The 27421-nt window shown below is 49.4% G+C and overlaps 1 protein-coding gene across 1 annotated transcript in view; it reads right to left on the minus strand.

The window, feature by feature from the left end:
• Positions 1 to 27421, minus strand: part of LOC119958709 (partitioning defective 3 homolog B-like) — a 1329970-nt gene that overhangs the window by 41812 nt on the left and 1260737 nt on the right. Inside the window, exon 22 of the mRNA XM_038787288.1 lies at positions 9858 to 9934. Coding sequence (XP_038643216.1) covers positions 9858 to 9934 — 77 coding nt within the window. The remainder of the gene's footprint in view (positions 1 to 9857; positions 9935 to 27421) is intronic.

Genomic DNA, 27421 nt, shown 5'->3' on the forward strand with positions numbered 1-27421 from the left:
TTTCTGTCGGGCAATTGTGTTGGGATTGTTTGTCATTTGAATATGTGTGTATGAGCAGGGGGGATGGGGAGGGAACAATAGGTGGGAGACTCTCCGGCACCAGGGGTGGGGCCACCAAGCCAGCTGGGCGGGCTAGCTCAATGAAGCGTAATGGGGGTGAGCAGATGTTAGGCTGATCAAATGGGTCGATTTACATTCTGTTGTTACGAGGGGGGAGGGGAGGAAAATGTTCTGCTGACGAGGGAGGGACTGTGGCTGAGGGACAGAGAGGAGGTCTGGGGCGGAGGCTGCCTGGGGGCGGGCCGGTGGAGGTGCGGGGCGCGGACTGGAGACTGGCCTAAGAAAGGTGATGGCTGATCGGCGAAGTGGGGGGCAATGAGCCCCCAACTAGGCTGATCGCCTGGAATGTACGAGGGCTCAATGGGCCGGTCAAGGGGGTACACATGTTCACACATTTGAGAGGACTGAAGGCGGACGTGGTAATGCTGCAGGAGACGCACCTTAGAGAACTGACCAGATTCGATTGAGGAAAGGTTGGGTCGGTCAAGTCTTTCACTTGGTACTAGACTGCCAAAAAGGATTCCCTTTCTGTTGTATGGATAGCTGGACCAGGAATGGCTGGGTTAAGTGTTTAAGTCCCAACAGACAGAAGCTTGCGGAGCGGGCACCGAGGCACGGCATGGCGGCCGGTATAGACCAGGGTGCATGGGCGCAGTAATCACAGGAACAACAGGAGTTCCTTAGGGGCTGCTTTGTTGATCTTAAAAAGGACATGCTGGCCCGATGAAGACATCAATAGACCAAATGATCGCAACTCAGGCGACACAAGGGAAAGCGATTAAGGAGACGGAGAAAAAGCTATCCGACCATGAGGACGAGTTGGTCGTATTGGCTCTGAAGGTGGAGGCGCAGGATGACCTCCACAAGAAGTGGCAGGAGAGGCTGGAGGACCTAGAAAACAGGTCCAAGGGACAGAACTTGAGAATTCTGGGACTCCCCGAAGGTGTGGAGGGGTCGGATGCGGGAGCATTTGTGTCTAAGGTGCTGGAGATGCTGATAGGGACGGGGGTATTCCCTCGACCCCTGGAGTTGGACGGGGCGCACAGAGCCCTCGCAAGGAAGCCCGAGGTGAATGAACCGCCGAGGGCCATGGTGGTGAGATTTCATCGCTTCTCGGACAAGGAACTTGTCTCACAGTGGGCAAAAAAAGAACGGAGCAGCAGGTGGGATAACAGCGTAATACACATCTACCAGGACCTGGGTGCGGAGCTGGCCAAGAGGCGTGCTGGATTCAACCGGGTGACGGCGACCCTCTTCAGCAAGGGCTTGAAATTTGGGATGCTGTACCCAGCAAGGCTATGGGTCACGTACAAGGAACAGCATCACTATTTTGAGACACCGGACGAGGCGTGGTCATTCATCAAACAAGAAAAGCTGGACTTGAATTAAAGGACAGTTAAGCTTTAGTGGAATGCGGAGGTGGGGCTGGGTAACACGGTACCGTTTTTAATATAAGATTGTTGACAATGTTGGGTGCGTGTAAGGGCTGTGGTGGTGGCTGGAGGGTGCAGTATTTTCCGGCAAAGTTGAGATACGGGAGGGGGGGGGGGGGGGGGTGGGGGGGGGGGGGGGGGGCCTGTGCTTAGTGTGATTTTTCGGGACGTTGGAGCCTTGATTCAACAAGTGTCTCCTAATGGGGCAATGTTAGTGTCTTCTGTTTATTTTTCGTTTCATATTACTATTTACTCACTCGGGCTGCAGAGGTAGTTTATTCATGTGTGGCGAGGAGTCCGGACAATGAGGCGACAGTCTGATCGACGCCAGGGGCAGGAGCTGCCGGGGTCAGCTGACTCTCGGGAGCGTAGTGGGGGGTGAACAAGTGCTCAGCTGGTGCTTGGCTGGGATTTTGGGTTGTGGGGCTGTTGGGGGGTGAGGGGAGGGGGGGGGATGCTGCTTTGCTGACAGAGGAGGTATTAATTTCGGGGTACCAATTGAGGGTCGGGGGCGGTGGCTCCCTGCGGGGTGCTCAAGGAAGCGAGGTTGGCCAAAAAAGGACGTTGGCTAGTCGGCTGGGGGGGGGGGGGGGGGGGGGGGGGGGGGTTTAGCCCCCATCCAAGCTGATCACCTGGAATGTGAGGGCTTTGAATGGATGGTCAAAAGAGCGCGTGTGTTCGCGCATTTAAAGGGGTTAAAGGCAGACGTAGCAATGCTTCAGGAGACACATTTAAAGCTCACGGATTACACGAGATTGAGAAAGGGATGGGTAGGCCAGCTGTTCCATTCAGGGCTGGATTCGAAGACCAGGAGGGCAGAAATTCTGATCCATAAAGGTGTGGCATTTGAGGCTGGGAGAATTGTGGCAGATAAGGGGGGCAGGTATATAATAGTGAGTGGAAAGTTGGAGGGGGTCCGGGTCGTGTTTGTGAACGTTTACGCTCCGAATTGGAATGATGTGGAATTTATGTGACGCATGCTCGGCAAAATCCCGGACTCAGAGTCACACCACCTGATCATGGGGGGGGAGACTTTAACACAGTCATTGACCCCAAACTGGACCGGCCGAAGTCCAGGACAGGGAAGCGACCAACAGCGGCTAAGGAACTGAAGGGTTTTATGGAGCAGATTGGGGGGGTGGATCACTGGAGGTTCACGCGGCCGATAGCGAAGGAGTTCTCTTTTTTCTCCAACATTCATAAGGTTTATTCCCCCATAGACTTCTTTGCTTTGAGCAGGGCATTAATCTCATAGGTGGCGGGGACGGAATACTCAGCAATCACAGCTCGGACCATGCCCCGCACTGGGTGGACCTGCGGCTTAGTGAGGAGAGAGGGCAGCACCCACTCTGGAGACTGGATGTGGGGCTGCTGGGAAACGAAGAGGTTTGCGGGCGGATTAGCAGGAACATCCAGGATTACCTGGAAACAAACGATACGGGTGAGGTAGCAGCGGCAACGGTCTGGGAGGCTCTGAAGGCAGTTGCCAGAGGGGAGCTCATCTCAATTCGATCCCATAGGGAAAAGAGAGAAAGAGCGGAGAGGGAGAGACTGGTGGAGGAGATACTCCGAGTGGACAGGAGATACACGGAGGCCCCCAAGGCGGGGCTACTGAGGGAGCGGCGGAGTCTGCAGGTGGAGTTTGAACTGCTGACCACAGGGAAAGCGGTAGCACAGCTGAGGAAGGCAAGGGGGCAGTCTATGAGTACGGGGAGAAGGCGAGTAGAATGCTGGCACACCAACTGTAAAAGAGGGAGGCGGCCAGTTAAATCGGGGTAGTAAAGAATAAGGAGGGTAACATGGTCGCGGATCCAGAGGGGTGAACGGAATCTTTAAGGATTTCTATAGTAAACTATATGAGTCGGAGCCCCCGACGGGAGCGGAAGGGATGAGACAATTTTTGGACCAGTTGAGGTTTCCAAAGGTGGAAGAGAACCTGGTGGAGGGGCTGGGGGCCCCAATTGAATTGGAGGAGATTGTCAAGGGTATAGAGGGCATGCAATCGGGTAAAGCCCCGGGGCCAGACGGTTACCAGGTAGAATTGTATAAGAAAGTTTTGGAAATATTGAGCCCACTCCTGATGAGGACCTTCAATGAGACTAGAGAGAAAGGAGCCCTCCCCCCCAACAATGTCACAGGCATTGATCTCACTCATTCTTAAACGAGGGAAGGATCCGGAACAATGCGGGTCATACAGGCCAATTTCGCTCTTAAACATGGATGCCAAATTGCGAGCTAAGATTCTGGCCACAAGAATTGAGGATTGCGTCCCAGGGGTGATAGAGGAAGACCAGACTGGGTTTGTAAAAGGCAGACAACTTAATACCAATGTCCAGAGACTTTTGAATATTATTATGATGCCCTCAGAAGGAGGGGAGGCAGAGGTGGTAACAGTGATGGACACAGAGAAAGCCTTTGACCGGATGGAGTGGGAGTACCTGTGGGAAACGCTGGGGAGGTTCGGGTTTGGTGAGGGCTTTATTGGCTGGGTGAAATTGCTGTACCAGGCGCCTGTACCAAGTGTGTGTACAAACCGGCTGAGGTCGGGGTACTTCGAGCTTCACCGGGGAACGAGGCAGGGGTGTCCCCTCTCCCCGTTACTATTTTCCCTATAAAACCGCTAGCTATGGCGCTGAGAGCCTCGAGGAACTGGCGGGGACTGGTTCGGGGGGGGGGGGGGGGGGGGGGGGGACATCGGGTCTCGCTATATGCGGATGACTTGCTCCTGTACATTTCGGACCCTGTGGAGGGGGTGGGGGAGGTTCTGCAGATCCTGAGGGATTTTGGTAGTTTTTCAAGGTACAAACTGAACATGGGAAAGAGCGAGCTGTTTGTGATCCAGGCCAAGGGGCAGGAGAAGAGACTGAAAGAGCTGCCGCTTTGGATGGTAGAGAAAAGTTTTCGTTACCTGGGTATACAGGTGGCCAGGAAATGAGATGCCCTGCACAGGCTCAACCTGACCCGGTTGGTGGAGCAAATGGAAGGGGACTTTAAAAAGTGGGACATACTCCCGCTGTCACTGGCAGGGAGGGTGCAGACCGTGAAAATGATGGTCCTCCCAGATTTTTGTTTGTCTTTCAGTGCCTCCCCATCTTCATCCCTAAGGCTTTTTTTAAGCGGGTGAGTAGCATCATTTTGGGCTTTGTGTGGGCAAATAAGACCCCGCGAGTGAGGAGATCGCTGTTGGAGCGCAGTCGGGGGTGGGGGGGGGGGGGGGGGGGGGGGGGGGGGGGGGGGTTGACGCTGCCGAACTTTCGCAACTACTACTGGGCGGCCAATATAGCTATGATTAGAAGTGGGCGATGGGGGGGGGGGGGGCGTGTGGGATCAGCTGGAGGGGTCGTCATTGAAAAGGTACTAGTCTGGGAGCTTTGGGTAACAGCTCCTTTGCCGTTCCCACTGACCCATTACTCCACAAGTCGGTGGTGGTGGCGACACTGAGGATCTGGGGACAGTGGAGGAGGTACAAGAAGGTGGAGGAGCGTCGGTCTTGACACTGATATGTAACAACCACAGGTTTGTCCCATGTAGGAGGATGGTGGGTTCCAGAGCTGGCAGAGGGCAGGCATCAGAAGGATGGGAGATCTGTTCCTAGACGGAAGCTTTCCCAGATGAAGGCGCTAGACGACAAATTTAAACTGCCGCCAGGGAAACGCCTTTAAGTATCTGCAAGTACGAGCCTTCCTGAAAAAATAGATAGTGGCCTTTCCGACACTGCCACCACTGAGGATACAGGACAGGGCGGTCTCCGGCTCTGAGTGGGGGAGGGGAAGGTGTCGGATATCTATCAGGAACTACAGGAGGCGGAGGAAACCCCGGTAGAGCAGCTCAATGGCAAGTGGGAGGAGGAGCTAGGTCAGGAGTTGGAAGCGGGTCTGTGGGCAGAGGTCCTGGGTAGGGTTAATTCCTCCTCATCATGTGCCAGGCTCAGTCTAATTCATTTTAAGGTGGTCCACCGGGTACACTTGACGGCAGCGAGAATGAACAAGTTTTTTGGGGTAGAAGACAGTTGTATGAGGTGCAAGGGCAGCCCTGCAAACCATGTCCACATGTTTTGGGCATGCCCGGAGCTTAGAGGTTCTGGCAAGGGTTCGCGAGGGCAATGTCCAAGGTGCTTCACGGGTGGTGCTGAGTCCAGAGATAGCGATCTTTGGAGTGTCAGAAGACCGGGAGTCAGTGGGGCGAAAGAGGCCGACGTCTTGGCCTTTGCCTCCCTAGCAGCCTGGAGACGGATTTATTAATGTGGAGGGACTCAAGCCTCGAGTGTAGAGACTTGGGTTAATGACATGGCTGGGTTTCACAGCCTCGAGAAAATAATGTTTGCCTTAAGAGGGTCTATGCTAGGGTTCTCTCGGAGGTGGCAGCTGTTCGGCGAATTTCTCGAGGAAAATTAAAATATCGGCAGTAGCAATCCGTGGGCAGGGGGGGGTGCTTCATTGGGATGGTGTGGGAAGACTGAGTCGCGTGGGGGTAATGTCTATTTGATTGTTGTTTTATATTCTCTTTTTGCACTATGTTAATGTTCACTCTATTTTGTTTTGTTATATTGTTACTACTGTTTTATTATGAAAAATTCTGCAAAACCTTAATAATAATATTAAAAAATTAAAAAAAAAGAGGCCTTTGATCGATGCTGGGACGGTTCGGATTTGGGCGGGGCTATATTGACTGGGTCAGGTTGCTGTATCAGGCTCCTGTAGCGAACGTACGGATGAATAGGGCCACATCTGACTATTTTAGGCTGCACCGGGGGACGAGACGGGGATGCCCCCTCTCCCCACTGTTATTTGCGTTAGCCGTAGAGCCGCTAGCAATTGCACGAAGAGCCTCAAGGGGCAGGAAGAGGCTGGTCCGGGGGGGGGGGGGGGGGGGGGGGGGTGGAGCACAGAGTCTCACTTTACACAGATGACCTGCTCCTCTATGTAAGGGAATAAAGGGAATGGAAGAAATCATGAGATTTCTGGTGGAGTTTGGCCAGTTTTCGGGGTATAAACTAAATATGGGGAAAAGTCAGATGTTTGGGGTCCAGGCGAGGGGACAGGAGAGGTGACTGGGGGAGCTGCCATTTCGAGTGGTGGGGGGAGCTTTCGATACCTAGGCATCAAAATGGTGCAGGAATGCAACAGCTGCACAAACTAAATCTGGCCCGACTAGTAGACCAAATGAAGGACGATTTTTGGAGGTGGGACGCGCTTCTGTTGTCACTAGCTGGGAGGGTGCAGACGGTGAAGATGACGGTCCTCCTGAGATTCCTGTTTGTGTTTCAGTATCTCCCCATCTTTATTCCACGGTCCTTTTTTAAAACGGGTCAACAAAGTGATCACTGGCTTCGTTTGGGCGGGCAAGACCCCGCGAGTAACGAAGGTGGTGCTTGAGCGGAGCCGGGGAGGGGGTGGGCTGGCGCTGCCAAACTTCAATAACTACTATTGGGAGCAAATATAGCCATGATCAGGAAGTGTGTGGTGGGGGAGGGTCGGCATGGGAGCATATGGAGGCGGCTTCATGTAAGGGCACCAGTTTGGGGCCGTTGATAACGGCACCTCTGCCATTCCCGCCGGCACAGTACTACACCTGCTCCGTGGTGATGGCGGCCCTGAGAGTCTGGGGACAATGGAGTAGACATGTGGGAGCAGAGGGAGCATCGGTCTGGTCCCCAATCTGTAATAATCACTGGTTTGCCCCGGGAAGTATGGACGGGGGTTTCGGAGATGGCAGAGAGCAGGGATTGAGAGGATGGGGGATTTGTTTATGGAGGGGAGCTTTCTGAGTTTGAGGGAGCTGGAGGAGAAATCTGGATTGGCGAGGGGTAACAAATTCAGGTACCTACAGGTGCGGGACTTCCTACATAGACAGGTTCAACCTTCCCACTCCTACCAGCAAGGGGGATACAGGACAGGGTAGTTTCTAGAGGGTGGGTGGGAGAAGGGAGGGTCTCTGACATTTACAAGGAACTTATGGGGTCAGAGGAGATGCAGACTGAGGAGCAGAGGAGTTGGGAGGAGGAGAGACAGAGGAAGGTCTATGGGCGGACGCGTTGAATAGTCAACGCGTCCGCATCATGTGCCAGGCTCAGCCTGATACAATTCAAGGCCGTTCATCGGGCTTATGACAGTGGCCCGGATGAGCAGATTCTTTGGGGTGGAAGACAGATGTGCAAAGTGTGCGGAGGGACCAGCGAACCATGTCCACATGTTCTGGACATGTCCGAAGCTTAGGGGGTTTTGGTAGGGGTTTGCAGATGTCATGTCCACGGTGTTAAAAATAAGGGTAGTACCGAGTCCAGAGTGGCGATTTTCGGGGTGTCGGAAGATCCGGGAATCCTGGAGGAGAAAGAGGTAGACATTCTGGCCTTTGCTTCCCTGGAAGCCCGGAGGACAGATATATTAGCATGGAGGGACACAAAGCCCACCATGTCGGAGATCTGGCTATCGGACATAGCTAGCTTTCTCTGTTTGGAGAAAATCAAGTTTGCCTTGAGAGGGTCACTGTTAGGGTTCGGCCGGAGGTGGCAACCATTCGTCGACTTCTTTGCGGAAATTAATTGGCAGCAGAAGTGGGGGGGGGGGGGGGGTTAGTTTAGCTTAGAGTAGGGGGTTAATAAAGGTGTGACCTGTAAGGGAGAAGACGGATTTTGCACTATGTTATAGTTTCGTGTACATTGTTTATTTTGTTATTGTTGTAAAACCAAAGAATACCTCAATAAAATGTTTATTGAAAAAAAAATTTTGTTCAATACTTTGCCAAAAAACAGGCACAATGCCCTGTAATTTACATAATAAACCTTCAGCTTTGATAAAACCTGATTAGTTAAGGCAGGACAGGTTACTGTGGTCAGTTGTGATGAGGTGAAGATCGGATTATGTATTATACTGGAAGAGTAGGGTTACTAAAATAAGTGGTGCAATGCATCCAAGCTTCAGGCAAGTCTGGTGATCCTGATGGAATTAGTTTACCTCAAAGTGCAGACTCCCAGCAAGAGCAGTTACCAACAGCTGGATGAATAACTGGTTGGGAACAGGTTAAGAATCGGACAATTATGGGCAGAGAAAGTGCGTTCTGGGCAACTGGACCCTTGGGAATATCATGCCAAAGAAAGGACTAGATTGCGGAGGAATCATGTCATAAGAAAAGTTAGCAAAATAGCCTAATTTATTTTTGAGGGACGAAACCTCCCCTTGGGGGACTAATAGGGTTAGTAAGATTCTATTTGCAGTGGAACTGTACATTTTCTTTCTCATAAGAGGCTTGATGGCCTTCTATATGGTCATAGAACTATAAAAAATAAATAATTGCTCATTGTCACAAGTAGGCTTAAATGAAGTTACTGTGAAAAGCCCCTAGTCGCCCTGTTCGGGGAGGCCAGTACGGGAATTGAACCCGTGCTGCTGGCCTTGTTCTGCATTACAAGCCAGCTGTTTAGCCCACTGTGCTAAACCAGCCCCTGTGTCGTAGTAGGAGGTCCATTATGAGCTCATCGTGCCTTGTACCATCATCCCTTTAGTCATTTAACTTCTCCCAGCTTCCATCCCATCACTGACCTTCCTTCCGTTTTGTTCTCTCACCCCCCCCAACCCCCCCCCCTCCCCCCCCCCCCCCCCCCCCCCCCCCCCCCCCCCCCCCCCCCCCCCCCCCCCCCCCCCCCCCCCCCCCCCCCCCTCCCCAGGCCTCCACTGGCTTAAAACTTGTTGTACCCTTTTCTGGGTTTTGACAAAAAAAATCAACCACCTGAAATGTTTGGACCCAATTTTAACACTGTATAAATGAATGGACTTTTGAGGGAGTTAAAATCTCACCTAACTAACTCTTCTTTTATCTCCGCCTATGCTCCCTGACCTGCTGTGCATTTTCAGCATTTTGTTTTTATTTCAGATTTTCAAAATTCAGGGGCTGAATCTTCGGACAGTTCCCAGTGGCGGGATCTTTTGGTCTTGCTGATGGCAACCGTGGCGTGTTTCCTGGTGGAGTGGCCGGTGAACAAGGAAAAATGGCGTGGATATCGGTGGTACAAAAACAGAAAATGCTGGAAAGTCTCAAATGGTCTGACAGCATCTGTGGAGAGAGAAACAGCGCTAACGTTTTGAGTCTGGGTGACTCTTCGCCAGAGTCATATAGACTCGAAACGTTAGCTCTGTTCTCTTTCCAGACACGCTATCAGACCTGCTGAAATTTTCCAGCATTTTCTGCTGGGTTTCAAGTTCCAGCATCTGCAGTAATTTACTTTTATCATAGATTTCGGTAGGACGACCCCACCGCCAGCCAATGGCGAGCTGCCTTCACTGTCAGAAAATGCCACCCCAGGTATTTTGTTTTCATGGTGATGTACCAAATAATGGCATTACATAACAAAACGATACTGTGCCTTACCTTGGTAGTGTAGTGAACTGGTGTTCCAGATCTTCAAACTGAGAGCGACCATTTGGTCCTTTTACAGGAGCTTGTATCTGTAAATGAACACATTGGTTATTACGGACAATATCTGACTGTATATCACATTAACACAGCTACATTTGTTTGGAATGTTTTACCACTTGAATAATAGTCCATTCTGCTGTTGTTCCTACCAAAATGGATGACGTCACATTTACTAACATTGTACTCCATCTGCCAGACCGTTGCCCATTTGCTTACACTATCTATATCCCTTTGCAGACTTTCAGTGTACTCTGCAGTTTACTCTAACACTTATCTTAGTGTCATCTGAAACCTTTGACACATTGCACTTGGTCCCCAACTCTAAATCATCTATGTAAACTGTCAACAATTGCGGTTCCAAAACTTATCTCGGAGGAACACCATTAGCCACTGACCGCCAACCAGAAAAACACCCATTTATCCCCACTCCTTGCTTTCTGTCAGGTAACCAATCCTCTATCCATGCTAATATATTACCCGTAACGCCGTGCACCCTTATCTTATGCAACAACTTTTTGTGCGGCACCTTGTCGAATGCCTTTTGGAAATCCAGATACACCACCAGTTCCCCATTGTGCACCACACACGTAATGTCCTCAAAGAATTCCAAGAAATGAATTAAACATGACCTGCCTTTAATGAACCCATGTGCGTCTGCCCAATGGAACAATTGTTTTGCTATTTCTTCCTTGATGACCAATTTTGCCTGAGCAGAGTGAATGAGAATTTTCTGTGATGGTTTTTACCTTACTGTTCCTGGACTTCTCTACATTTCTTTGCAATTCCAATATATCATATTATTGTGGAATGGGGGGGTAGAGGATAAGAATTGTTTAGATTCTCCAGTCATCATAAGACCATAAGACTATCAGACATACGAGCAGAATTAGGCCACTCGGCCGATTGTCTGCTCCGCCATTCAATCATGGCAGATATTTTTCTCATCCCCATTCTCCTGCCTTCTCCCCATAACCCCTGGTCCCCTTATTAATCATGATATGGTAAGGTTTGATGGACCAACTAGCTCTATTCTGCATTTCAACTTAGTATGTTCAGATTATATTTGGTGTGTGATTTTGGAGGAAAATTCTGGCATGTGGGGTGCTGAGGCTTTTGTTCAAAAAATTGTGCCTTGTTTAAGTTTTTGAAACCAAATGGATGTCGTGGAGAAGGAAAATTAATCTAAAGCAGATACCCAAGACAATATGGTGCATATACTCTACTCTTCCAGAAACAAAATAAGAAAGCAGTGTGACAGGGTCAATGGGAGGAGTGCAGGTCATTCGGAAGGAGGTCATTAAGTTAGATCATCTCTAATCTTTATCTTCACTCCATCTACCAAACTTTGTTCCGCAACCTTTAATAACCCTTGCTTAGCAAAAAGCTAATTTCGAAATTTTCAACTGGCGTAGCCTCAACAACTCTTTGGGTGGGAGAGATTTTCAGATTTTCACTTCCATTATATGAAAAAGGGTGACAGTTTTGTGCCCAATTGACTTTAAATAAACATTAAGAAGGATGACGTCACTGTGCCCTCTATTCACCACAGCATGTGGCACAAATACAATAACTAGCCACACTTGGGTAAAAATATAAAAAGACACAACCAAGTAACAAAAACATTTATGCACTACCGACACCAGCAGAAATGAGGCATTAAGAAAAGGCTTATAAAAGAGAGACAATAATCTATTACACTCAACCACTTGTTATTCAGGAGGTTATTCATGAAGGCTCTGCCTTCTCAACCTTGCCCCTTTGCCTGAGATGTGGTGATCCTCAGGTAAAATCACCACCAGTCAGCTCTGCTGGCATTTGTCAGGGCTAGAAGGCTGGGAACAGACGAAGCCTGTGTGGAATATAAGGAAAATAGGAAGGAACTTAAGCAAGGAGTCAGGAGGGCTAGAAGTGGTCACAAAAAATCATTGGCAAATAGGGTTAAAGAAAATACCAAGGCTTTTTACACGTATATAAAAAGCAAGAGGGTAACCAGGGAAAGAGTTGGCCCACTGAAGGATAGGCAAGGGAATCTATGTGTGGAGCCAGAGGAAATGGGTGAGGTATTAAATGAATACTTTGCATCAGTGTTCACCAAAGAGAAGGAATTGGTGGATGTTGAGTCTGGAGAAATGTGTGTAGATAGCCTGGGTCACATTGAGATCCAAAACGACGAGCTGTTGGGCGTCTTGAAAAATATTAAGGTAGATAAGTCCCCAGGGCTGGATGGGATCTACCCCAGAATACTGAAGGAGGCTGGAGAGGAAATTGCTGAGGCCCTGACAGAAATCTTTGGATCCTCACTGTCTTCAGGTGATGTCCCGGAGGACTGGAGAATAGCCAATGTTGTTCCTTTGTTTAAGAAGGGTAGCAAGGATAATCCAGGGAACTACAGGCCAGTGAGCCTTACGTCAGTGGTAGGGAAATTACTGGAGACAATTCTTCGAGACAGCATCTACTCCCATTTGGAAGCAAATGGACGTATTAGTGAGAGGCAGCATGTTTTGTGAAGGGGAGGTCGTGTCTCACTAACTTGATAGAGTTTCTCGAAGAGGTCACAAAGATAACTGATGCAGGTAGGGCAGAGGATGTTGCCTATATGGACTTCAGTAAGGCTTTTGACAAGGTCCCTCATGGTAGACTGGTACAAAAGGTGAAGTCACACGGGATCGGGGTGAGCTGGCAAGGTGGATACAGAACTGGCTAGGTCATAGAAGGCAGAGAGTAGCAATGGAAGGGTGCTTTTCTAATTGGAGGGCTGTGACTAGTGGTGTTCCGCAGGGATCAGTGCTGGGACCTTTGCTGTTCATAGTATATATAAATGATTTGGAGGAAAATGTAACTGGTCTGATTAGTAAGTTTGCAGACGACACCAAGGTTGGTAGAATTGTGGATAGCGATGAGGACTGTCAGAGGATACAGCAGGATTTAGATCGTTTGGAGACTTGGGCGGCGAGATGGCAGATGGAGATTAATCCAGACAAATGTGAGGTAATGCATTTTGGAAAGTCTAATGCAGGTAGGGAATATATAGTGAATGGTAGAACCCTCAAGAGTATTGAAAGTCAGAGAGATCTAGGTGTACAGGTCCACAGGTCACTGAAAGGGGAAACACAGGTGGAGAAGGTAGTCAAGAAGGCATACGGCATGCAGTCCTTCATTGGCCGGGGCATTGAGTATAAGAATTGGCAAGTCATGTTGCAGCTGTATGGAACCTTAGTTAGGCCACACTTGGAGTATAGTGTTCAATTCTGGTCGCCACACTACCAGAAGGATGTGGAGGCTTTAGAGAGGGTGCAGAAGAGATTTACCAGGATGTTGCCTGGTATGGAGGGCATTAGCTATGAGGAGAGAAGGGCAGCACGGTGGCCTAGTGGTTAGCACAACCGCCTCACGGCGCTGAGGTCCCAGGTTCGATCCCGGCTCTGGGTCACTGTCCGTGTGGAGTTTGCACATTCTCCCCGTGTCTGCGTGGGTTTCGCCCCCACAACCCAAAAATGTGCAGAGTAGGTGGATTGGCCATGCTAAATTGCCCCTTAATTGGAAAAAATAATTGGGTAATCTAAATTAAAAAAAAAAAAGCTATGAGGAGAGATTGAATAAACTTGGTTTGTTCTCACTGGAACGACGGAGGTTGAGGGCGACCTGATAGAGGTCTACAAAATTATGAGGGACATAGACAGAGTGGATAACAGAGGCTTTTCCCCAGGGTAGAGGGGTCAATTATTGGGGGGGCATAGGTTAAAGGTGCGAGGGGCAAGGTTTAGAGGAGATGTACGAGGCAAGTTTTTTTACACAGAGGGTAGTGGGTGCCTGGAACTCGCTGCCGGAGGTGGTGGTGGAAGCAGGGACGATAGTGACATTTAAGGGGCATCTTGACAAATACATGAATAGGATGGGAATAGAGGGATACAGACCCAGGAAGTGTGGAAGATTTTAGTTTAGACGGGCAGCATGGTCGGCACAGGCTTGGAGGGCCGAAGGGCCTGTTCCTGTGCTGTACTTTTCTTTGTTCTTTGTTCTTTTGTTCTCTCCCCTGCAAAGGGGAAAGCAGCCCATGGTCATCTGGGACTATGGTGACATTACCTTTACACACAGTCACTGTGTTGAAATCACACTGCTAACTGGAAGCTCCCTGGCACACTCACTCAAGTGAATAGTTGGTGGTTTGAATGATGGTACAGCACTGTATTGTTGGCCAAGAGATTCAGGACAGCACGGTGGCACAGTGGTTAGCACTGCTGCCTCACAGCTCCAGGGCCCTTGGCTCACGGCCTACATTCACTAAATATAAATCTGTCTGAAGTGAACATTTTCGGTTAGCTTTGAGTGTTGGGGGTTGACTTGTTTGGGAAAACATAAAAACATGCAGCAGCCATAGTATAATAAGAGACCCTCTATAATTCCGGCCTCGGGTGACTGCCCGTGTGGAGCTTGAACTTTGTCCCCATGTCTGTGGGTTTCCTCTGGGTGCTCTAGCTTCGCCCCACAGTCCAAAGACGTGCAGGTTAGGTAGATCGAACGTGCTAAATTGCCCTTTGTGTCCAAAACATTAGGTGGGGTTACGGGGATAGGGTGGAGGCATGGGCTAAGTAGGGTGCTCTTTCCAAGGGCCGGTGCAGACTTGATGAGCCGAATGACCTCCTTCTGCACTGTAAATTCTATGATTCTATGATTTGCTCTGTCGTCTGACTGAGTCAGCACTCACTTTGATCTTTGAAACTTAATGCAAGAGACTTTTGGATGCTTGGGAGAGAGGTGAGCGCCAGGTGATTCTGGAATTCAGGCTAAGTTAGAATCTCAGTGCCTCAGGAAGCCAAAGCTGAGGATCTTGGCCGAAGACTAATACAGGTAGATCTGGTCCTCATCACTTGTAATTTAGCACAAGTATTGGGGTGGCCTTAGTCAATCCTACTGATTTTATATGAAAACTAAAACAAAATTTGCAGACAGTGCAAGTAATAATATAAACCATGGATTATGAACACTATGCACTGCCATTGATTTTCTTTAAAACATGTAAGAGATTGTTTGAATTATCATATAAAATAACTATTGAATGGAACTTTCCTGCTCTTACTGATTTTAATTGAAGAAGTGGGTAAGAACAAATTAAACAATTATTTAGATGCAATGTATACGGTGTCAGATTTAAAGGTCAGTAGTAAAATTAATTGTGTTAGGTGAGTGCTCAGTGCGAAACATTTACTCCATAAATTTGTTAAAGAGCCACAAGGGACAGCTCCTTGATTGGCTTGGAATACAATACTTCAATTTTTACTTCAAAATGTTTGAGACTTTCAGAACCGTAAATAAAATGATCAATTAATAGCAGTGGCAGCAATTTTTCTTTGGGGTAATTACTCATCTCAGCCCTCTGCTCCATTCATCTTATTTGCCCATGTAGCAAAATGGCCTTTGCTCAATCCACACTTCACACAACCACAACTTGCATCACTCGTGTTCATAAAATCTACAGTGCAAAAGGAGGTCATTTGGCCCATCGAGTCTGCACTGGTTCTTAGAAAGAGCACCCTACTTAAGCCCATACCTCCACCCTGTCCCCACACCTCCACCCCATCCCCGTAACCCCACTTAACCGTTTTTCGGACACGAAGGGCAATTTATCATGCCCAATCACCTAACCTGCACATCTTTGGACTGTGGGAGGAAACCGGAGCACCTGGAGAAAACCCACACCAGGAGTTGGCCAGGGAACTGCAGGGAGTGGGAGAAGACTGGAGAGGGACCGCTGGACTTGCAGCCTTTCACCTTGGCACAGCAACGCGCCCTGCATGTGGTTGGAGGGACTGAGGAAAGGGAAGTTGCTGGGCTGGAGATTGGCCGAGTTGCAAATCCCCGGCCCACGTGTGTCAACCCCACCCCCCTCACACCACCCCCACAACCCTCGCACCACCCTCACCACCTCCACTACCCCCGGTCCAAGGTCTAATCATGCATATTGTTGTGTCTTGCAGGAGCTGCTGATGATGGGGCAGATCCACCTGGGGTCCCCTGCCCCCAGCCACAACCCCTGTAGTGTGGCAGGTATGTATCATGGGGGGTTGGTTGTAGGTGGGGGTGGGGGAGGATATGCGATATCCATGGCCCAGGTCAGGCCGCGCCCAAACCCCACCCATCCTTGCCCTCCCCCGCATCCTCCTCATCCACCGAAGACTGGTGTTCATACTCCTCATCCAGCACGCCGCTCCTTGCTGAGCAATGTTGTGGAGGATGCAATAGGCTGCCATGATGCGGGCGACCTCTCAACGCCATACTAGAGGGCCATTCCAGAGCGGTACAGGCACCTGAACCACATGTTCAGGGGGCCGAATCACCGCTCAATCCACACTCCTTATTGGGCATCATTGTAGCGGGCCTCTACACCGGCCTGTGGCCTTCGGATAGTGTCATCAGCCTCGATCGCAGTGGATAACACCTGTCACCCAGGAGCCAACCCCCTAGCCGGAGTGGTGTTTCAAAGAGGCCAGACATCATCAAGTGTGAGAGGATGAAGGTGCCGTGCACACTGCCTGGGTATCGGGTGCAGACGTGCATGGTGCACCTCTGATGGTCACATATCAGCTACACATTCATCGAGTTTGTCGGTTTGTGTAGAGCTGCCTGTCATCTGCAGGTGCTCATAGGGGGACGTGCATCCCATTGATCACCCCCTGGATCGGGGGCATGTCAGCGGCGACAGTGAATCCCACTGCCCGGGCATCCTGGTGGGCTCGGTCCCCATTGAAATGGATGTATTGTGTCGATCGGGTGTATAAGGCCTCCATGACGGCGCAGATGTACCTGTGCACCGAGCTCTGTGAGATCCTGGAGAGGTCCCCACTCGGCGCCTGGACTAAATGCATGGCACAGACGTTCAGGATGATCGTCACCTTGATGGCCACCAGGAGTGGGTGCCCTCCCACATACCTCCACGGTGCCAGGTGTGCCATGATCTGGCAGATGTGTCGTACAGTCCCCCTGCTCATCTGGAGACTTTGATGGTATGCTTAGCCCGGCAGGACCTCGAATGACAGGCGCTGCCGGTACATGCGAGGCCTCATGCGGTACCTTCTTTGCACCACTTGATCCTCGGCCTGTTGGGCGGCCGGCTCTCAACCCTGAGTGGTTGTTTCCTGTTCCGTTGTTGCACGCTCCACTGCTCGACTGCTGCAGCTTCCTCCTTCTCCTCGAACAGCTGTAGCTCGTACAGCCACAGATCATCCCCCAGGACTGCGACGACAGTGGGCGTTGCCCTGGGTGGGCCATCTGATGCCCCGCCAATGATTGGCAGCCGGTTTGGTGGGTATGGCGGAGGGTGTTAAGATGGGGGCTGGAGTATGGGGGGGGCGTGGAGGCTGGGGGGGTTTGTTAGGGTGGGGGCTGGGGTATAGGAGCTGGTGGGGTAGAGCTGGGGTGCGTGGTGGAGGCACCCATATGCCGGTGTCACTCTGCAGAACCAGGGTCCATGGTGGATGATCAGTGGGGTGCGCAGCAAGATGGCGATCTTGCAGGCTGCGGCAATGGCGGTCCGAGCCTGGGCACGTCCCAGTCCCATGGGGGTCACCCCAACCTCAAGGCCGTTTACCTACCACCAACCCCCCGGCACTGGTATTGAGGGCTGATGTTCTGTACCATTAGCACAACAGGCATTCAAAGGGGAGGCAGAGGGCATGTCCGAGTGCATAAACTGGAGTAGGTGCAAGGGATTGGCAGAAGAATTAGTGGCAAGTGGGAGAGGGTAAAATGCACAACTAGGGAGGGCAGGAGGTTGTGGGGACAAATTCAAATCACAGTAGTGAGATGAAAGGGGGCAAAAGGCAATGATAAGGTGAAGGAAGGGAGAACATAAATGGGTGAATTAAATTGGAGTATGAATATAGGGGTTAGGAGGAGTTGCTTTTCTCACATATATTCAAGGAATAAAGACCTTATCCAGGGGTATTCTTTGTGACCAGATTTAACAGACTCTTTGGAGCTTTCATTTGTTTGGTAAAAGACTTCGACACCTCGTTTAGTTTAGTCATGTAAATGATTTATAGTTTCTGTCTAAGGTTTGAATATTGGATTCTGAATTGAAGGGGTAGAACACACTTAGAAGCAATCTTGATCGAAAGCTATATGTTGTTTGGGTATTTATCATTATATCACCAAGATATTGAATATGACACAGAGATGATTGTGAAGGAGATCGAGCTGAACAGAATGATATTGCTATACCTGGTGTGAAATTGGGCTTGAAAAGTTAGTTACTGAGGAGAGAGCATTAAACTTTATGTTTTAAGAAATTCTTATTGGGATGAATGATGCAGTAGGTTTGCACATGATTTACTTTTGGGCTCTGGAATTCTGGCTAGAAATTAGAAACCACCAATGGGGTGAACGTCTCAGCAGTCTGTGGTTGTAAAATGGGAATGATGAGTTTGGAAAGTCTAGGCCATACCATAAGTTGGCACTGATCTGACAGTTGGTTGGTGTGCAAAAGGCAAAGCTCATGGCCGCGATTCTCCGCAAATGCGGCGAGTCGTAAAGGCTGCCGTTAAACTGGCCGTGTTTCACGGCAGCCTCCGCTCCCCCTCCCGGGACCCGATTCTCCCCCCTGGGTGGGGCTAGCAGCGGGGCCCCGTGAACCACGGCATCGCGGCCTTAGCGACCGTCGCTAAGTCTGCGCGCCAAGCGTCACGCCGGCTGACGCGCACGATGACGTCAGCCGCGCATGCGTGGATTGGACGGCTCCAACCCGCGCATGCGCAGGGTCGTCACCTCCCTCGGCCGCCGCGCGGACTGATCCTGCGGGGCGGCGGAGGGAGAAAGAGTGCGTCCGTTACGGATGCACTGCCTGCGATCGGTACTGCCGTGCCAATCGGGGCCCTGGATGCCCAGAACGGACATGTTGCGGCCGATTTTACGACGGCAGCAAGCAGGTGTGTTTGCTGCCGTAAAAACGGCCGTAAAGGCCTGGGAACTCGGACCATCGGCATGGGGAGAATCGCTGTTCGCCGTATAAAACGGCGAGCAGCGATTCGTGTCGTGGGGCGGCCGTGGGGGGGGGGGGGGGGGGGGGGGGGTGGTGAGAGAATAGCGGAGGGCGTGAAAAATGTCAGGGACGCCCTCCTGCTATTCTCTGACCCGTCGTGGGCAGCGGAGAATCACGCCCCACACTTTTGCACTCGGGAATGATTCTTGGATGTTGAGAGTAAGTGCACTGTTCGAGTCAGAGTTGGAATGATTTTGACAGACAAGACAGTCAAGGGTAGTGGTGGTTGGGTGGGCGGCGGTGGGGGGTGGGGGATTGTGGGAGGGGGGTGGAGGGTTGTGGGGCAGGGGCGGGGGGGGGGACAGCGGAGTTGAGACATGACCAGGTCAGCCATGATCTTATTGAATAGTGCAGCAGGCTTGAAAGGCTGAATGGCCTACTTCTGCTCTTATGTTTTGGATGTTTACAAACCTGTAAAATAACATTTTACTGGTGAATGCTTAATATCAACGTCGCAAAAAGTAAATACTCCATTAACTAGTATTCACAATCTTCACCTCAAGGAGTGGAAAATTCTACTTTAGTTACATTCCAATGATATGAACATGCAGGTGGGTATAAACTTGCACAGCATTCTCCTGCCTGTGCCACATGAAAAAAAGGTCTAAAGGAGATAGATATTTCTACTGTTGCCAATCGCCACCGGAGTCGCCAATAATGCTGCTCTTTTTAATGAGTGGAATACTATCCCACCAATCGGCACCAATAATGTTACCAAATTAACTAGATATGACAGTTATTAATGGTAATATTGGTTTTCAGAGTCGCCAGGTATTAAATGATACCACCACAAGGCTTTACCAGATATCGATCAAAGGACCAAACAACTGTCATAATATACACCAGTATATCATGGTGCAGACACACACTGATGGACACACACAGGGACCAATCAACATGCACAAACACCACAGCCAATCACCAGTTAGAATACACACACTATAAAGGCAGAGGGCACCACGGTTCCCACTCATTCTGGGTGCTGCCTCTCAGTGTAACAAGGACTCATCCAGCCCAGCACAGACTCACACCACGTGCAGTGTGAATCAACTGGTTCGGACAAGGCTTAGGTCTCTAGTTTAAGTTAGCATCATTTAGACCCACAGTCATCGTGTGTTAGTTAGTTAGAAGTTAGTTAATAAAATTGAGTTGAACCTTCATCAGTGTTGGAAGTGTCTGTTCATCTCTCAAGTCTACACTAGCCAACACTTCAACAATCAGTTAGTCAGTTCAAGTTCAAAGATAGTTTATTTATACACAAGGATTACTTCGACATTCAACATAAAACACTACAAGTTAAACTACACCTAACAACTACAATAACCTATACTTAACTTCAGGGCAACTGGCTGTTTGCAGATCAACAAGGCCTTTGTTCGGATCTTGCGTGGCTGGGTAGAAGAACGGGCTTCGTTTCTGCTGGGCTCATCTGCCTGGTAGTGATCGTTGGTCTTGAACTTGTCTTCTGGTCATAATGCTACAATTGGTTTTAGGCGTAGGCCGGGGCCAAGAGAGACCGAACACATGACTGTGTCCCTTTTGATCCCTCTGGGATTTTGTGCTCTTTGGGGCGGTCCTTAGCTTTGAACACAATAATTCGACAGGCTTCAATCACTGCCTTCGATTTTGGCCAATAAAGGGGCGTGTGCCTTGATGGCTGGGCATTGACCGTGGCTGTTTGGGCTTTCTTAGCAAAGGGAGTGGCGACGGTTAGTCTGCATCTGTATCGGTTACCGGAGTACAGTCCTTTTGTTCTGGGATAATGGGCCATTAGAATGCAAACGAGCAGGGGTTTTGATCACGTCTAGCTATCTGGGTTGCAAATACACAACAAGCTCTGAATGTGTCTGAATGGTCATAATTCCCATGATCCTTTGCAGGTGGCCATCTCAGATGGCTACACTACTTGTCCAAAATATAGGAGTGGACCATCTGCAGTTTCCTCCAGTTGAAAACAGTAAAGACCAAATTCATAATGCACAGCAGAAATTCTGTTCCCAGCTGCTGATTCCCATGACTCCATTCCCCTCCCTAGCCAGTCTCCAATTAAACCAGCCTCCGTACAACCTTGGAATCCCATTCACCACCCCTCCCCCCCCGAGCTGAGCTTCTGACCCCCTACTCCTCCATTGCAAAGAACGTCGATCACGCAGTTATTGAGCACAAGATGAAGCCATTTGGTCAATCATGCCTGCTTTATAAAAGAGCCTTAGTCCTAATCCTCCTACCCTTTCTACATACCCTGTGAATTTTACTTTTTCATGTACATATCCTATTCTCGTTTGAAAATACAACTGAATTTGCTCAGCCTCCCTTTCTTGTTTATTCTAGGTTATAATAACTTCTGTGTTCAAAAAAAAAATCTGTTTGGTTCTTTTTCCAATTACCTTAAATCTGTTTCCTATGGTCACCACCCCTCCTGCCAGTAGAAAAAGTTTCACCCTATTTAGTCTATCAATATTCCTCATACTTTTAAACACCTCCATCAAATTTCCCCTACTGTGAGGGGAATCCTAGTTTCTCTGATCTCTCTAAAAATATGGCCGAAGACCTTTTTTTAAAGTGAAGAAATTGTTAGATCTCGATATCCGACTATTTTCCAGCAGAAGAATCTAATTGTGAAGGTCCACGGCCCAACTCTTGAGAGAGGACAATTTTTTGTACCATCATGTTGTCCCTGGTAGACCTTCAGGTGTTCTGTATCTGAAGTCAACAGTGGTCAGGAGGTGGCCAGCGCCCATGTCGATACGACAAGGTGTGACCTTTCTTGCTCCAGGCAGGGGAAAGCCTGACCTTCACTTGTTACCTTCCTATGGCACTGCTATGGAATTCAAGGTACAGAAGAACAAGGTAGCTTGCCTCAATGGCTACCGCCCGGTGGCCCTGACATCTGTTATCATGAAATGCTTCGGGCGGCTAATCATGAGACGAATCAACGCCGGTCTCCCAGATGGTCTTGATCCATTGAAGTTCGCTTATCGCCGCAACCGTACCACAGCAGATTCTATCCCCCTGGCCCTAATATCAACACTCGAACACCTCAACAACAAGGACACCTACGTCAGATTGCTGTTCAAAGACTGCAGCTCCGCCTTCAACATCATTATCCCGACAAGACTAATAACAAAACTCTGCAATCTTGGGCTTGACCCCTCCCTGTGCAGCTGGATCCTTGACTTCCTCACCAACAGACTGCAATCCGTCAGGATAGGTAACAGCATCTTCTCGAAAATAGTCCTCAACACCGGGGCTCCCAAGGATGTGTGCTCAGTCCTCTACTGTACTCCCTCTACACACATGACTGTGTGGCAAGATTTAACTCCAGTTCAATCTATAAGTTTGCGGATTATACGACTGTGATGGGTTGTATCTCAAACATAGACAAATGAGACTACAGAAGGGAGATAGATCACTTGGTTGCATGGTGTATCAAAAATGACCTCTCTCTAAATGTCGGTAAAAACAAGGATCTGATGATCGACTTCAGGAAGCGTAGCATGACACACACCTCTGCCTACATCAATGGCTCTGAAGTGGAGATGGTCGATAGCTTTAAGTTCCTGGGGGTCACCATCACCAACAGTCTGTCCTAGTCCACTGTTGATTCAACAGTCAAGAAAGCCCTACAGCGTCTCTACTTCCTACGGAATCTAAAGAAATTTGGCATGTCTGTATCGACTCTCACACATCTGCAGATGTGCCATAGACAGCATTCTATCCAGCTGCACACAGCTTGGTACAGCAACTGTTCGGCCCAAGATCGCATGAAACTGCAGAGTGTGGTGAACTCAGCCCAAAGGATTACACAAGCTGTCACCCTCCCATTGATTCTGTCTACACCTCCCGCTGCCTCAGGAAGGCAGGCAGCAATATCAGAGACCCCTCCCACCCAGGCATTGCCTTCTTCCAGACCCTTCCACCAGGCAGGAGATACAGATCTGAAGACCTGCACGTCCAGACATAGGAACAGCTTTTTCCCCACAGCTACTGGACTCTTCAACAACTCACTCTCGGACTAATCTGTAAGAAAGCTATTCACGATGTCCTATGCTGCTCTTGCTCATGTATTTTCTTTGTTTGGCCCTTGTTCCGCACTGTAACCAATCACTATTTGTCAATGTACTTTGTCGATTATTCATTTTGTCTACTGTGTACGTACTGTATATGTTCCCTTGACCGAAGAAAAATACTTTTCACTGTACTTCGGTACATGACAATAAATCAGTCAATCAATCAATTCAGAAACTCCGAGTAGAGAGAATTCCATAGATCCTAGAACACAGGAACACGCTGTTCAGCTAAACAGGTCAATGCCAATGTTGGTGCTCCAACGAGCCTACTCCAACCTTCCTTTCTTTACAGCAATCAATCTAACTTTCTATTCTATTCCTATTCTCCCTCATGCACTTATGTAGTTTCCCCTTCAATTCAACAATGTTATTTGCCACACTACTTTATGTGGGAGTCCTGTGTTCTAACCACACTCTGAGTAAAGAATGTTTCTTCTGAATTACCTCTTATATCTATTGGTGACTATTTTACATGTTTGCGCTCCCTAGCTTTGGTCAGAATTGAAGGAGTTCAGGGTGGGTCAACGCATTATAAGAGTGAACATGGTAATTGCACAAGTAATTTTGCCATATGCCAGCACTTTGGACTGTCGTTAGCATGAGTGCTACAGCTGATATCAATGAAACTTGAAGGTCATCAAGTTCAATCATCCTTGGAGCAGAAGTGAAACCCCCAATAAGGACTGGTTTGGGGGCCAACATGGTGGCACAGTGGTTAGCACTGCTGTCACATGGCACCGATGTCCCAGGTTCAATCATAGAATAGAAACAATCGAGTCCGCACTGGCCCTTGGAAAGAGCACCCTACTTAAGCCAATTCCTCCACCCTATCCCCGTAACCCAGTAAACCCACCTAATCTTTTTTTGACACCATGGGGCAATTTAACATTACAATCCACCTAACTTGCACTTCTTTAGACCATGGGAGGAAACCGGAGCACCTGGAGGAAATGCACGCAGACACGGGAGAAAGTGTCATACGAGAAACTCAAAAGCCCCAATTTTGGATCATTTCCACCGTCAGGGTTAGTCAACTGGAGAGTGCTACATTTCACCATCCATTTATTCACTAGTCTTTGTGCCTTGCTCTTCATATTTTAATTTACTGGGTTGTTTATATTCTTGTGCAAGAGCTGCAGATGTTGCTCTCCCATTTTCTACAGAATCAAAAGTGAGTCAGCTCCAGGCTGGTTTTGTTCTTTGCTGACAGGCAGGCAGGAGGCAGGCAGGCAGGCAGGAACCGCTCATTTGCATTGTGGCTGTACAGTGAAAAAAGCTTCTTGCCAATCCCGGATCTGGGTCACTGCCCTTGTGGAGTTTGCACATTCTCCCCATGCTTGCGTGGATTTCGCTCCCACAACCCAAAGGTGTGCAGGCTTGGTGGATTGCCCCTTAATTGGAAAAAATTAATTGGGCACTCTAAATTTAAAAAAAAAGGACTGGTTCAAACCTAATCAGCTGAGATGACATTGCCATTAATGCAAAAAAGAAAGTCTACATGATAAACCTGATGAACCTTTGATGTAACAACATAAGCACTGAGGGTGACAAGGGCGCTAAATATGCTCTCGATGTCTATTACCAAGAGTGGCTCCGTAGTACCACCACACACCTAAAGGACGTAGCTGCTAGACTGGGACTGCAGCAGGTGGTGAGGGGACCACCAAGAGAGAAAAATATACTTGACATCATCCTCACCAATCTACCTACTACTGATGCATCTGTCCATGACAGGATTGGTAGAAGTGACTACCGCTCAATCCTTGTGGAGACAAAGTCCCATTTTCAGATTGAAGATACCCTCCATCGTGTTGTGTGGCACTATCACTGAGCTAAATGGGATAGACTTCGAACAGATCTAGCAACTCAAGACTGGGCATCCATGAGGCGCTGTGGGCCATCAGCAGCAGCAGAATTGTATTCAACCACAATCTGCAACCTCGTGGCCCAGCATATCCCCCAATCTACCATTACCACCAAGCCAAGGGATCAACCCTGGTTCAATGAAGAGTGCAGGAGAACATGCCAGAAGCAACATCAGGTATACTATAAAATGAGGTGCCAACCTGATGAAGCAACAACATAGGATTACTTGTGTTCCAAACAGCAAGTAACATTCAGAGCTAAGCGATTCCACACTGAACGCATCAAATCTAAGCTCTGTAGTCCTGCCACATCCAGCCATGAATGGTGGTGGACAATTAAACTCACTGAAAGAGAAGGCTCCACAAATATCCCATCCTCAATGATGGAGGAGCCGAGAATATATGTGCAAAATACAAGCCTGAGGCATTGGCAACAATCTTCAGTCAGAAGTGTCGAGTGGATGATCCACCTCGGTCTCCTCCGGAGGTCCCCCATATCACAGATGTCTTCAACAGATACAATTCATGCCACGTGATATCAAGATACGGCTGAAGGCACTGAATATTGCAAAAGCTACACCTCAAGGACTGCAGCTCACAACCACTTTCTGAAGGGCAATTAGGGATAGGCAATAAATGCTGGCATAACCAGCTTTACCCGGATCCTATAAATGAATGAAAAAAATAAACCGAACAATTAAGAGCCATACGGACTTGTAAAGCTAATTGCGTTTCTCCCTCCACAGATGCTGCCGATCTCCAGTATTTTCTGTTTTATAACTAAACACTGCTTGACCTAAAAGTCGCCAAGAACACAAGAAATAAGAGCAGCAGTCTACCAAATGGCCCTTCGAGCCTGCCCCGCCATTCAGTGCAATCCCGTCCTATCTTGGGTTTCATCTCAATTTCCTTGCCGTTCCCCATTTCCCTTAATTTCCTGAGAAATTAAAAGTCTGCCTATCCCAACCTTCAATGTATTCAGTGATGGTGCATTCTTAAAATTCTGGGGAAAAGAGTTCCAAAGATTCACAACCCTTTGAGTGAAGTAATGTCCCCATATCTCAGTTCTAAATGATTGGCTCCCTTATCCTGAGACCATGGGCGGGATTCTCCCGTAATCGGCGGGTTGGGCCGCACCGGCGCCAAAGAGTGGCGTGAACCACACCGACGTTGGGCTGCCCGGAAGGTGCGGACTCCTCCGCACTTCCAGAGGCTAGGCCGGTGCTGAAGTGGTTGGCACCGCGCCAACCGGCACCGAAGGGCCTCTGCCGGCCGCCGCGAGTTGGCGCATGCACAGGACATCCAGCGTGTTCTGGCGCATGCGCAGCCCACTGCCGTGATTTCTGCGCATGCACAGGGGGTTTCTTGTCCATGCCGGTGATCACGGAGTCTTACACAGACCGGCGGGAAGGGAAAGAGTGCCCCCATGGCACAGCCCGCCCACAAATCGGTGGGCCCCGATCACAGGCCACCCCGAGGACTCCGCAATCCGCACTCAAAGCCAGGTCCTGCCGGTATGGACCTTGTCTAATCCATGCCGGCGGGACTGGCCGTAAACGGGTGGCCGCTCGGCCCATCGGGGCCCGGAGAATCGCTGGGGGGGGCCAGTACCAATGGCCCCCGACCGGCATGGCGTACTCGCCGCCCCAGCCCAAAAACCGGCGCCAGAGAATCTGGCAGCCGGCGTCGGAGCGGCGGTGCGGGATTCACGGCGTCCCCCAGCGATTCTCCGACCCATGCCCCATGTTCCTGCATCTCTTTCGCAAAATATCTTTATTCAAATGTTTTACATTTTATCCATAAACACCAGAACAACACAACACCCCAATCACCTCCTTCCCAGAGGAAAAAAATCCAAAAGAACCAATCTCCCGAACTCCCTCCCCCCCCTGCCCCCTCCCCTAGCAACCACCGGTGACTAGCTCTTTAAAGTACAAGATCAACGACTGCATTCTTCAGTAGGACCCCACAATTGCTCCACTCATGGAAAACCTGACCTTCTTGAGGTAGAAAAACTCCATTGGATCTCGCAGTCATACTGAGGCACTGGGTGGAGGAGAACTAACCTCCATCGTATCAGCCCTCACCTCCAAGCAATCTACGAGGTGAAGGCCAGGACATCTGCCCACTCCCCTATCTGTGGCTCTGTCAAGTCTGACACCCCAAATATGGCCCCTACGGGCTTTTAACTTATTTAACAGTCTCCTATGCGGTACCTTGTCAAAGGCCTTCTGGAAATCTAAATAAATCATGTCCACTAGTTCTCCTTTGTCTACCTTCCTTGTTACCTCCTCAAAGAACTCTAATAGATGTCAGATACGACTTCCCTTTGACAAAGCCGTGCTGACTCAGTGCTATTTTACCATGCACTTCCAAATACTTTGCGATGTCATGTTTAATAACAGACTCTAAAATCTTACCAATGACCGAAGTCAGGATAACCGGCCTATAATTTCCCGTCTTCTGCCTCCCTCCCTTCTCAAAAAGAGGTGTTACATTAGGCACGGTCCGGTCCTCTGGGGCCCTTCCTGCCTCCAGTGATTCCTG

Source organism: Scyliorhinus canicula, chromosome 2 (assembly GCF_902713615.1).
Source record: "Scyliorhinus canicula chromosome 2, sScyCan1.1, whole genome shotgun sequence".
Lineage (NCBI taxonomy): Eukaryota > Metazoa > Chordata > Chondrichthyes > Carcharhiniformes > Scyliorhinidae > Scyliorhinus > Scyliorhinus canicula.